This window comes from Hyaena hyaena, unplaced genomic scaffold (genome assembly GCF_003009895.1).
Source record: "Hyaena hyaena isolate Hyena2069 unplaced genomic scaffold, ASM300989v1 scaffold_233, whole genome shotgun sequence".
NCBI classification, from domain to species: domain Eukaryota; kingdom Metazoa; phylum Chordata; class Mammalia; order Carnivora; family Hyaenidae; genus Hyaena; species Hyaena hyaena.
In genome coordinates this window covers 1,734,316-1,746,405 of record NW_024080866.1, presented here as the reverse complement: position 1 = coordinate 1,746,405, position 12,090 = coordinate 1,734,316, and the positions used below count along the sequence as shown (strand labels likewise).

General features: G+C 52.0%; 1 protein-coding gene across 3 annotated transcripts in view; it reads left to right on the top strand.

Moving 5' to 3' along the window:
- SUFU (SUFU negative regulator of hedgehog signaling) overlaps window positions 1–5,586 on the top strand; it is a 114,024-nt gene extending 108,438 nt beyond the window's left edge. For 2 of the 3 annotated variants that reach the window (XM_039243984.1, XM_039243983.1), the window contains exon 12: window positions 2,362–5,586. In XM_039243984.1, the coding sequence (XP_039099915.1) occupies window positions 2,362–2,451 (90 nt within the window). In that variant the 3' untranslated portion in view covers window positions 2,452–5,586. Of the gene's footprint in view, window positions 1–1,607; window positions 1,706–2,361 lie in introns of all 3 variants that reach the window. The other variant, XR_005530475.1, reaches the window with a different exon arrangement.
- Window positions 5,587–12,090: the final 6,504 nt, after the last annotated feature.

Below are 12,090 nucleotides of genomic sequence, written 5' to 3'. Positions count from 1 at the left end.
TGTCTTTCTGTCTGTCTGTCTCCAAGGTGTGGGGGTAGGCTGGAAAGGAGACCCTGGAGATGTTAAATGGCTTTATTTCTGCCTTTCCACCATGCCCTGTCCCACCCCAGCTGCTGTAAGGACACCCAGCAAATTGTCCGAATTGGTGGCTCCCGAGAACCTCATTGAAGAGGCAGCCAGGGCCTCTGGGCTAGTGGTTCTCAGCCCCTGCTGTTCCCTGGCAGGTCCTGAACAGAAAGCCCACGCCTACTTCCAGAGAACATTCTACTGGAGAATTCTGGTGGGCAGTAAGGGACTCCTGCTCTCGCCTCAGGCCACCCAGGAGTCAGCTTCCTTCCTTCTCCAGCCATGAGCTCTCCCTTCTTGGTCTGCCTCTTCCAGCAGGAGGAGCTGACAGGCCAGGTGGGGGCTTGTGCCTTCCCCGGCTGCTCATCTAGGGTATAGGAATGGAGCCCATAAGCCCCTTTGTTTTTCTTCCTTGTTCCTGGCATCCTCATTTGCAGGGACTTACCTCATCCTGGAAAGTCCCGTTCCCCTCCCCTGGCCTCCTACTAAGCTGCACCCCAGTGGGCTCTGAGCCTTCCTGGCCTCAAGGCTCCATAGGTTAGTGGAACATTAGCAACCTAGCCAGGCCTCTGGAGGGCCCTCCTCTGCCCGTGGGAGAGACAGACAGACCCTTCTGTTGGCCTTTCTGCCGGGAAGTGTGTTTGGGGGAGAACTCCTTCACCTCCCAGGGGCCAGGCTTTCAAGCCAGAGGGAGGCCATGCAGGAGCTAGCATTCAGCCAGGGCTGGAGTTTACAGCTGCCGGGGCTCCCAAGGCCGTGTCAGCCTGGACATGGTGGCCTCTGACATCCACCAGGTGGAAGAGAGTACACAGGGCGAGACTGTCCTGTCCAGGTCTCCAGGCGGACAGGAACTCCTCAGAGCCTGAGATCACCTCTGTCCTCTGGGATGTGGCTTGATAAATTAACTCATTTATACATTCCAAAGTCACTGAGCACCCAGTCTGTGCCAGCCAATCAACCCCCACGAGTCACTGGTCCCTGAGGCCTGGCTCCTATTCAGTCAGACCAGAGCCAGCTGCCCAGAAGTGCTTCCGGAGAGGCCGTGTCGCACTGGGATGGCACTGTGCCAGACCGCTGCTTTGAGCTTGGGTGTTGAGAGGGTAGGAGGGGGACCGTCCAGGCAGGAGGGACAGGAGCCAGGGGGAGCTTAGGAAAGTAGGTCACTAAAAATGACTTTTTTTTTTTTTTTTTTTTTTTTGCTTCTCTGTGCAGAGGCTGTCCCCACATCCTGCCCCACTCTCCACTCACTCTGGTCCTGGCTTGGACAAGTCCCCCATCAGAGGGAGAGAGAGGGGGCCAGCCAGGAAGTATTAGGCCTGTCCACTTCCAGTCCCAGCTCTAGGCAGGCTGAGGGCCCTGTTCGTTTTACCTTTCCAGCCTGGCCTGACTTTTCCTCTAGCCCTAGGACAGTAGGAGACAAAAGGCAGACCCAGTTTCCAAGTCAGTGAGCATCTACTAAGCACCAGCTGTGTACCAGACCACATGCAAAGTCCTTGAGAGGGAATAAGATCTAATTAGCCTCTTTTCCCTACCCCAAACAGAAGCTCAAGAAACAAAACTGAGCAAATCCGCGATTCCTGGACTGGGGTAGGAAAAACTTGGACTTGCTCTGGCTTCCACTGGCACCATGCTCAGGCTGGTAACCCTGGGTAACAGATGTGCTTGAACAAAGGAGAGCAGGATGGGGGTGCACCAGGCCCAAGGAATCACCTCCAGCCACCCTTTTTCTGCTCCCCTGTTCCCACTGAGGCCAAGCCAGGGCCTCCTTCCCTTTGGACTCTTTGGCTAAGGCCACAGAGGGCAGGTTCCAGGGTCCTTCTGCACCCGCCTCTGAAAGAGAAGCCATGGCAGGGACAGGACCACAGAGTTCCAGACCTCAAGCCACTTCCCTGTATCATGGGCACCGTCCCCCTGCCCCCCATCTCCCCAGCCCCAGGGCCTCAGGGAGCAGATTCCTTACATGCTTGTGGCCGGAGGCAGAACCAAGGAAGTGAGCTGGAGGGAGGTCAGCACAGTCAAGAAAGAGTTAGAAAACATGCCTCCTCCAACCCCAGTTAATTATTGGCAGGGCAAGGGGAAGGAAAGGGTCACCGAACTCCAGCAGCCTGACCCCAGCCACCCACCTGGGAAGAGCGTGTGCAACTGAAGCCAGGCAGCCAGTGGCCTCCCTCGCCCCCAGCACCTGGGGGACAGAGCATGGGTGAGGGCCCTGGCCTCTCTTTAGGCAGCCTGGAAAGAAGAAGGTAAATTCTGTTAACTGTGTGCACTCTGGCTCTGTGCTTGCCCCCTCCACAGTTCAAACTTCCCAAAGAGTACAGCTGGCCTGAAAAGAAGCTGAAAGTCTCCATTCTGCCCGACGTGGTGTTCGATAGTCCGCTGCACTAGCCTGGGCTGGGCCCTGCAGGGGCCAAGGGAGAGCCCGGCTGCTCCCCGGTGACTTCCAGTAAACAGCTGCGTGAAAGAGATTCCCACAAATAAAAGGACACATGTGAGGATGACCTCGCGGCCGCCGCACCCCCGCCTCACCTGCAGCTCAGGGGCCTCACCACCCCTCCCCCCCACCCAGCCAGCCAAGCCCCCTGGGCTGGGAGCCGGCAAATGCAAACCTTCCCCTCCAGCTGCTGCCACAGGTTGTGGTTTGAGATTTGACATTGGACCTTCGCCGTGGCCTTAGGTGGAGACAGGCCTCATCCTCACTCACCCCCTGCCACGCAGTCCCGCACGAGGGAGTGGAGTGGCCGCGTGCGTGCCCTGCCCAGCTCTGCTCTGAGAAGCCTTTGGTAGGCAAGCTCCTCTGGCCACGGAACAATTCCTCCGACTGTGTTTGCTTTTCTTCCTCCTTATTTTATTTTGTAGAAACCGGATGGTATTTTATTGGTCTTCAGTGATGTCCAGAAGCCGTGTATATAATGTTTTTTAAACAGAACTTTATTCCCAGATGAACTCTCTCACTCTCTAGGACAGGGGCCCTCGGCTGTCTCGCCCTCCCCAAGCCACCACCAGAGAAGGTGCTGGTGTCCGCCTGCCAGCCCAGGGCCAGGAGGAGCGGGTTTCACAGACAAGCTTTTCCTCCCAGCTGGGCCTGGTGGAGCCTGGGGCCGGGGGGGAGCTGACTTACACCCCCATGCAGCCTTCAGCCCGGTTTCGCTGGGGCCAAGAGGAGGTGCTGCTGGTTCTCAAGTGGACCAGGCCCCTGGCAGAGTTCAAGGACCACCAGGGTCTCAGAGACTCGGTAGCCCCAGCCCCATCTTCCGGGCCCACCCAGCCAGACTTGCCTCAGAGAGGGCAAGGCCCAGCACCGCGTAGACCGCCCCCACCTGCCCCTCAGGGCCTAGGTCTCCAGCTCTCTGACCACTCCGGGTCCCATTTCCTCACCCCTTGGGCCTACCAGCCTCCAGGCTGCAGGACGCTGGCATATTAAAAATGGAAAAAATCAACCTCTCAACATGTCCTTCACTTTGATTTTGCAAACACCGCCCTCTGCCGCCCTCCTCCTCCTCCTCCCTGTGTCCATTCTTTTCTTGTCTTTCCCTCCCCATTCCATTCCCCATGCCTCTTTCCCTGCATCCTGCCTCTCCTAGTCCTGAGCCCCCGTACTGCAGATCTTATGGTCTTCCCAAAAACAGACTGATCTCTGGCCCGTGGGTTTGGGGTTCCTCTTGAGTTCTCTCCCACTTCTGACCTGGAATCAGCGAGCCCCTTTTGTGCCCTCTCACCTCTGACTCTAGGGTCTTCTATTTCAAGATCGCCCTTCAGGCCTTTCCAAAGCGAACTCCTTTTGTCTGTGGGGGACCAAATAGGACCATGCCCTGCCCCGTCTACACCGCTACACACACGGGCACCACCATGGTGCCGCAGGACGCCCATGGGGGGCAGGACCCCTCTGATGAGAGATTCAGCCAAAGAGCTGCCTCCAGGGCTCGTGAGAGCAGTGGCTGAGCCCTCCAGGGAGCAAGATCTGGACTTCCAAGGGGCCACTAGGGCCTGGCTGCTTGTCGGCACACCCGTCAGGGCTACCCAGTTAACTCCATCCAACTCAGAGCTTCGAGGTGGATCAGCCTGGAGTCCTGGGAAAGGCAGGCTCTGGGCCTCCACCAATGAAGACGGAAGCTCCTTTGGACCTGATGTTGGCCATAGCTGTGCCTTCTGCTCCAGCGACTTTTCCAAAAGGACATTTCTCTGGCCTTCGCCCACCATAGCATCACTGCCTTTGAAGCTCTTGTCATCTGATGTTTCATGGCCAGAGAGGTGCCCTTAGCTTGTCTCCTTTCCTTGCCACCCTGACCTGCCTCTCCACAAATTCTTTCTGGGGATCTGCCTCTTCCTGTCTGGTTTGGCCAATGGGGAGGAGGGTATTTTCTGGGCTGAGCTTTGTCATCAGTATCGGAGGCAGGCGGGAAGCAGGTGAGCTCTGAGACCATGAGCATGAAGCCTGTGGTCCCTTCCTGCCCCATGATGTCAGGAACCTCCAAGGTCCGGCTGAGGCCAGGCCTCCATCTCCTTTCCCTACAGTGCATTGGCTTTGGTGGAGTAGCAGAGCATACACCATCTCTGACCCGGCCTTCCAGAGGTTTCTCTGGGAGGGGGCCTCTCTATTGAGCTTCTGGCTGATGAGAAGGGACCCTCACTGAGGACCAAGTGAGGCTGACCATGTAGCGTGCCCAGCATAGCACCTGGCATATGGTGGGTACTCATTAAATGGCTCTTTCCCTCCCTGCAGCTCTTCAGATGCCCTGACATAGTGAGTTGGGGAGGTAAGAAGCCTCCCTCCCCAAATCTGCATCTTTCACAGGCTTCCTTGTGGCTTGCCCAGTGTCTCCCTTCCAGGTCCCTGTAGCTAAAGCTGCTGAGAGGAAGGGGCTCCCCCATGCAGTTGGCCTTCCACGTACACACAGCAGACTCTGGAATCCTCAGGTCCAGTGTGGGCTGCAAGAGGACCGCAGACCCAGCTGTGGTTCTGACAGAGCGGCTCATGCAAGGTCTCAGGTCTGGCTAGGAAACGGGGTGCCTCTTCCTGCCCTTCTCTTCCTCTTCCAAAGGTGAGGCTTCAGGGCAGGAACCAGGAAGCCTTGGGGAGAGTCTAAAGGGCTAGAGCATTTAAAAAAAATAAACACAGGGTCTTGGGACTGGGGTTTGAGATTGAGTTGAGAGCAGGGAAAAAAACCCTGAAGGTTGGTGCCCCTATGGGGCAGACCAGTAGAGAATTCCCTTAACTGTATTTTTTTATCCAGTTGTCTTTCCTCTCTGGCTTCCAGGTCCTCTGTGCCAGGGGAGGTACCTGGGTCCCTGTTAGAAGACAGGAGCCCTGTAGAGAGAGCCCTCCTTTTGTACAAGTACCTGAATGCTGCACTGAGCAGACTTTTGTAAAATTTTATATTAGTTTCTAATGTCAATTGTGACTCGGTTCCTGGGGGCTGCAGCCAGCCTGGGACTTTTGTAAGAATTTTTGGGTGACTCACTTAGATGTCGTTTCCTTCTTGCTCCCTCTTCCTCTGTGTAATCTAAGTGCATTAAACATATTTGCAGAAGTGCCTGGATCTTGTGCTCCTTTCTGGATGCCTGGAGTAGGGGAGCGGAAAGCCTGGGGCCCTGTTAGAGGGGGTTGGTTGGACTCAGCCACTTAGAAGAAGCCGGGATGGGGGAAGGCCCTGGAAGACTGTAGTCGGGAGCCGTGGGGGTGCCAAGGAGCAGAATCACGCAGCTGGTGACTCTTCAGTCATGCAGAAATGACTTTGCAGGGACAGGCTCCCTTTCACTGGTCTTGAATTCCTCTAAGGTCATGGCGGTAGGAGCAAGGAACAGGTCTGGGGAGGAGTCTGTGGATCAAGACCCTCTTTATTCCTCTTCCGCCCTCCTCTCACCAAAAAGCCCTTTCCCCTTGGGAAGGTGGGTCTTCCTTACCTCCCGTTTTAGAGTCCTTGCACCCCTTCCAGCTAGGGCCAGGAGACAGCCTCCCCCCTCACCATCTAAGTTCAGCCTCCTAACCCATGGCCTCATGGCAGGATGAAGGGGCAGCCTCAGAGCCGTCACACCCACTGGGTGACACAGAAGCCAGCCCTCCCTCCCTGTGGCCTGGGTGAGGAGGTGGTGGACCTTCCTACCTTCCTTCCATGGATTGCCCAGCTCCTGTTTCTTCGGGGCCTGGCATGGCACAACAGGCCCCAGAGTGCCGTGGGGAGAAGGCAGCAGGCTGGGACCTTAGAGACCGGCAGGAGAGGATCCACACCCAGACAGGGTTCCCAGAACCTGCAGGATTGCTCTGGGCCTGCACGTGTTCTTTCCCTTCCTGTTAGGCCTGGCTGGCCATCTTGGAGAACAGCAGAGTCTTTTCCCTGGTCCTCAGGATGGAGCTGTAGCACCCAGGGGGTGGCAGAGGTCCTAGGGGGCATCACAAGAAGGGAAGATGCAAGGAGGGTCATTTCTTATGAAGGGACTCCCTGTCCTCTTGGAGAACCAGCCGTATCTGGGGGGGCTTTCCCCAAGCGGAGGTCAGTGCTCCTTCCCCTGTGACCTCCTACTGAACCGTGGCTGGCCCCTGGAACAGTGGGGCAGGTCCTGTCTGGGGCCCTCAGCCACTCTGGCAGTCAGAGCAAGGGAGCTGGGAGGGTATGGAGCCAGGCTGATGACCACAGGGTGGCCCAGGCCACACCCCTTCCCCTTTTCTTTTCTCCTTGGAGGTTGGGGGTTGATTATCTAATCTTCCTCATCTGACCAGCCTAGAAGGACCCAGGGTCAGAGTGAAGTTCCTGGCCCAAAGAGTACAGAATAGCAAGGTCCTGTGTTTTGATAGTTCCTGGAGACAGGAGTAGGCTGTGGTTATTTCTGGAAAGAGGCTCCTGTGCCTATAGCAGAGACCCCACCCTAGATTTAGGGAGGGGAGAAATCTGCCATGTGTTATGCAATGTAGCCTCCAAAAGACCCGTACATTCCCCCAGGTGTCTGCTCTGTCCCATCTGGGGTGGGGGGTGGTTCAGGGGCCCTGTGTTGCAGGGGGCCCACAGCCTCCAGAGCCATGGGAGCCTAGGAGATTTGCCAAACTGGCCTGACCAGGAGAATGCAAGCTGGAAGTGACTCAACCCAGCCCGCCAGGCACTGAGGCAGCTACAGGTTGCTGGTTGCAGCCCAGAGGAGGGGGGGGGGGGGGGGGGGGGGGGGGGGGGGGGGGGGCAGGTCAGGATGTGGCTTGGGAGAGGCAATCATTTCCAGGCCCCTTCCATGAAGGGTACCATGGGACAGTCCCCTTCTCTCCTCCTTACTTCCGGAAGTCTTTGGGAGAGAGCTAAGGACAGGATGTGAGAAGGGGCCATTGGTGGGTGTCCATGGTCTGTGTTCATTCACTCATTCTTTCAACAAACGCATGCTAGGCCCTCTGCTCTATGCTGGGAGACTGGACACAGGCCGGGCCTTAAGGAGTAGGTAGTACAGTGGGGAAAGGAAACAATTGCAAGAAAGAGCCATAAAAGAGAAAGGCAGTTAAGCTGCTTTCGGTCCTACAGTAGCTCCACCACTAATTGTCCTTGTTCTGTCAGGTCAAGTCATTGTCATGATTTTAGACAGGTTTTTCATCTGCAAATGGATACTCACTTCACAGAGCTTTTGCAAGGATTAATACACATGAGACCCCTGGCACATAGTAATTGCTCAATTAGCGTTAACCCTTTATTAAAGGGCTATGCTAGGGTACAGACATAGAAAAGGTACCCAACCCAATCTGGGGAGATTAAAAAAGGCTCCCAGAAGGAAGTGACCTCTAAGTCAAGACCTGAAGGATACTTAAGGATGAGGGACAAAAGGAGAGGGGGCTTTACTGTTCAGACGGAACAACAAGGGCAAAAGCCACACAACTCTTCTTGGGATTGGAAGAGTTCAAATTGCCTTAGGTTTAAGGCATCAAGCTTTCATTTGAGGACCATTCCCTTGCCTGTTGGATGGAGAACGAAAGAGAGCAAGATTAGAGGCAAGGACCAGACAGGCCTGGATTAAGGTAGAAGCAGTAGAGATGGAGAGAATGTAATTCATTCATTCATTGAACAAGTATTTACTGAGCACCTGCTATGTGATACGTCCCATTCTAGGCACCAGAGATACATCATTAAAGAGAATTCCTCCTGGGGTGCCTGTCTGGCTCAGTTGGAGGAGCATGTGACTCTTGATCTCGGGGTCGTGAGTTTGAGCTCCACGTTGGGTGTAGAGATTACTAAATAAATAAATGATACTTTTAAAAAAAGAAAATTCCTCCTTTCACAGATCTTATGTTTCAGTGATGGGAGGCAGATAATATTTGTTTAAAATAGAATACATAGTACATAGGTATATGCGCTCTGGACAAAAAAATTAGAGAAGGAGAGATAGGGAGGGTTGGGGTGGAGTTTGTTTTTAAATACAGAGGTCAGGGAAGGCCTCCCTGCATAGGTGACGTTTGAGCAAACAATCTCGATATGTGCAATAGGGACATCTGGAGGAAGCATGGTCCAGGCAAAGTAAAGAGCGGCTGCAAAGACCCCAGGGGTTGGGGAGACACACGAGGTGTGCTTGAGGAACAAAAGAGGAAGCCAGTGTGGCTAGAGCAGAATGAGAGAAGAAGAATAACAGGAGATTACTTACACAGATGGCAGATTGTGTGACTTTGCAGGCAATTATAAAACTTTGACTTTTATTCTGGTTGAGGTGGGAAGCCATTGGGAGATTTTGAGCAGTGGAGTGACACAATCTAACATTTTTAAAAGATTTCTCTGGCTACTGTGTTCAGAATTGACTCTTGGAGGTAAAGGCAGAAGGAGAGAAACCATTTAGGATCTACTGAGATAATCCAGGCTAGAGATTATGGTGAACTAATGGAGATGTTAAGAAGTAGTCCAGATTTGGGGTGCCTGGGTGGCTTAGTCGGTTAAGCGTCTGACTTTTGCTTAGGTCATGATCTTGCGGTTCATGGGTTCGAGCCCCGCGTCGGGCTCTGTGCTGACTGCCAGCCCAGCGCCTGGAGCCTGTTTCAGAGTCTGACTCCCTCTCTCTCTGACCCTCCCCTGCTCACGCTGTCTCTCTCTCTCTCCTAGAAATAAATAAAACATTAAAAAAAAAAAAGAAGTAGTCAAGATTTGCTGACGGTTTAGCTATGGGATGTTCACTGAGCAGTTGGAGATGGCAGTGGGAGAGAGGCAAGTAGGGGAAGGTGTGCAGAAATTAGTATAATTTAGTACCTAATGACTGAGATATTTATTGTGCCTCCAAGTGAAGATGTCAAGTAGGCAACTAGTATACGGGTGGATAATCTGAGAGATGTTTAAGAGAAGGATCTATAACACCCGATGACTGACTGTATGGATAAGGGAGGTGAAAGATGGAGACATTAAGGTAGCCTCCCTGATTCTTGGCTTGGTAGCTAAGAGGCTGACAGGTCCACTGACTGAGATGGGGGATGCAGTGGAGGAGAACAGGCTGGAATGTGAAGATGATGAGTTTAGTTTCCAACACATTGAATTCAAGGTGCCCGTGGGACAATCTGGGTGGACAACATGGTTGGCTACACTGATCTGCAATCAGGAGGGTGAACGTCTGGGCTAGAGATACTGACTGGGGAGTCATCAGCAGACAGAAATAAAGCTTTCGGAGCGAGAGGCTCCAGGGAGCAGGTGTCAATTATTAGTAAGCGACAAGGATGGAGGGCAGGATGCTGAGAACTGTCAACTTGTATGAGATGGAAATTGGAGAAGTCTGTGGTTAGAAAGATAAGAAAATCAGGAGAGTATGATGTCTTACAAGTTAAGAGGAGGGTTCTAGAAAGGTGAGGAATGTGAGGAATCCTTTAGATTATCCTGGAGAGCATTGGTGAGGAAGTCAGAGAAGGACCCTCCAGCTGCTCCAAATTAGACCTTGTTGTTTCTCTGTACCATCTTTAGAACATAGAATTAAGGACTAGGGCTTGGAAGCCATCTTCTCTTTGTTTGTTCATTCAGACGTGCAACCACTCATCTATTTCTTCATTCAGGATAAGATTTCCCAGGTGAGGGGATGCCAAGTGCTGCGGGCTCTGTCCTTGAAGGGCCTGCATTAGCACTCCACCCCCCGCCCTCAATCAAGAATAAGGAGATGGAGGTCCTAGAGCAGAAAGGCTCTCTGGTTTTATGGAAAGATCAGTGACCCATGGGTTATAGTGAATTGGTTTGAATCTCAGTTCTACCATTTAGCATGTTAATTGATAATGACTCCAAAATCTATAATCTCAGGACAAACCTTCCCCTTGAGTCTGTCTTCCCAACATTTCCACTAAGATATCTGAACCAACACAAATTTAACTCAGAACTACTGAAAATTTCTCCCACCCAGTCTAATTATCTTCAATTCTCTCCTTCTTGGTAAGTGGCACCACCATCCAGCCTCTTGCTGAAGGCCAAATCTGAACAATCATTTAAAAACATTTTGGAGGATGGCACCTGGGTGGCTCAGTTGGTTAAGCAACGGAGTCTTGATTTTGGCTCAGATCATGATCTCATGGTTCCTGAGTTCAAGCCCTGCATGGGGCTCTGCACTGACAGTACAGAGCCTGTGGAGATTCTCCCTCTTTCTCTGCACCTCCCCTGCTCACACTCTGTCTCTCTCAAAATAAATAAAAACTTAAAAAAGAGAGAGAAAGTTCAGCAGGATATTCTATATACAGTAATAAGCACATCTAGATCCCATTCGTATCCCGTTTCTGTATAGGGTTGATTCCTCTCCGCCCCATATCTAACCCATATGTAGTCCTGTTGGCACTACTTCCAAAATATATCCCAAATCTGATGCTTCTCATAACTAGCTTCAAGACTAAACTTCTTCCCATAACCTATAAGGCCCTGTGTGTTCTGGCCATGACTGTCTTATCTCTTACCACAACGCCTCCTTTCTGCCCTGGAACATGCCTAATCTATTGCTTTCCCATTTGTTTTTCCTTCTGACTGAAGCACTCTTTCCCCAGGTTGTCAATGGCCTGACTCCTCCTGAACATTCAGTTGCTGGCTCAGATGTCACTTTTCCAGAGAGCCCTGTGTGAGCCCCTTAAACTCTATCACAGAAATTATCTTACATATTTATTATTTTTTGTTTGTGTATGTAGGTATGTAGGCATATGTTCTCCAGGGAATCCCCGAGAAAATGCCTGGCACTTTTGTTAAATATTTGTTAACTGACCAATGGACCTCCAGCAGACTATTTCAAAGCCTCCATTCCCTTATTAATAGAAGAGGGATTATAATGCCTATTTGGCTTGGTAGTTTGTTTTGTTTTGTTTTGTTTTTTTTACAAATAGTTTATTGTCAAATTAGTTTCCACATAACACTCAGTGTTCATCCCCACAAGTGTCCTCCTCCATGCCCATCCCCCCTCCCCCCCACATCCATCAGTCCTCAGTTTTTGTCAGCATTCAAGAGTCTCTCATGGTTTGCCTTTCTCCCTTTCCCCCACCATTTCTGCCCTTCTTCTCCCCCTTGTTCCCCCTTCAAGTTCCTCCTAATCCTCCTATACGTGCAAACATATGATATTTGTCCTTCTCTGCCTGACTTATTTTGCTCAGCATAACACCCTCAAGGTCCATCCATGTTGCTACACATGGCCAGATTTCATTGTTTCTCATTGCCATGTAGTATTCCATGGTATAGATAAACCACATCTTCTTGATCCATTCATCTGTTGATGGACACTTAGGCTCTTTCCATGTTTTAGCTATTGTGGAGAGTGCTGCTATGAACATTGGGGTACCTGTGCTCCTATGCATCAGCATTTCTGTATCCCTTGGGTAAATTCCTAGCAGTGCTATTGCTGGGTCATAGGGGATTTCTATGGTTAGTTTCCTGAGGAACCTCCACACTGTTTTCCAGAGGGGCTGTACCAGTTTACATTTCCACCAACAGTTTAGGAGGGTGCCCTTTTCTCCACATCCTCGCCAGCATCTAGAGTTCTCTGATTTGCTCATTTTAGCCACTCTGACTGGCATGAGGTGGTATCTCAGTGTGGTTTTGATTTGTATTTCCCTGATGAGGGATGCTGAGCATC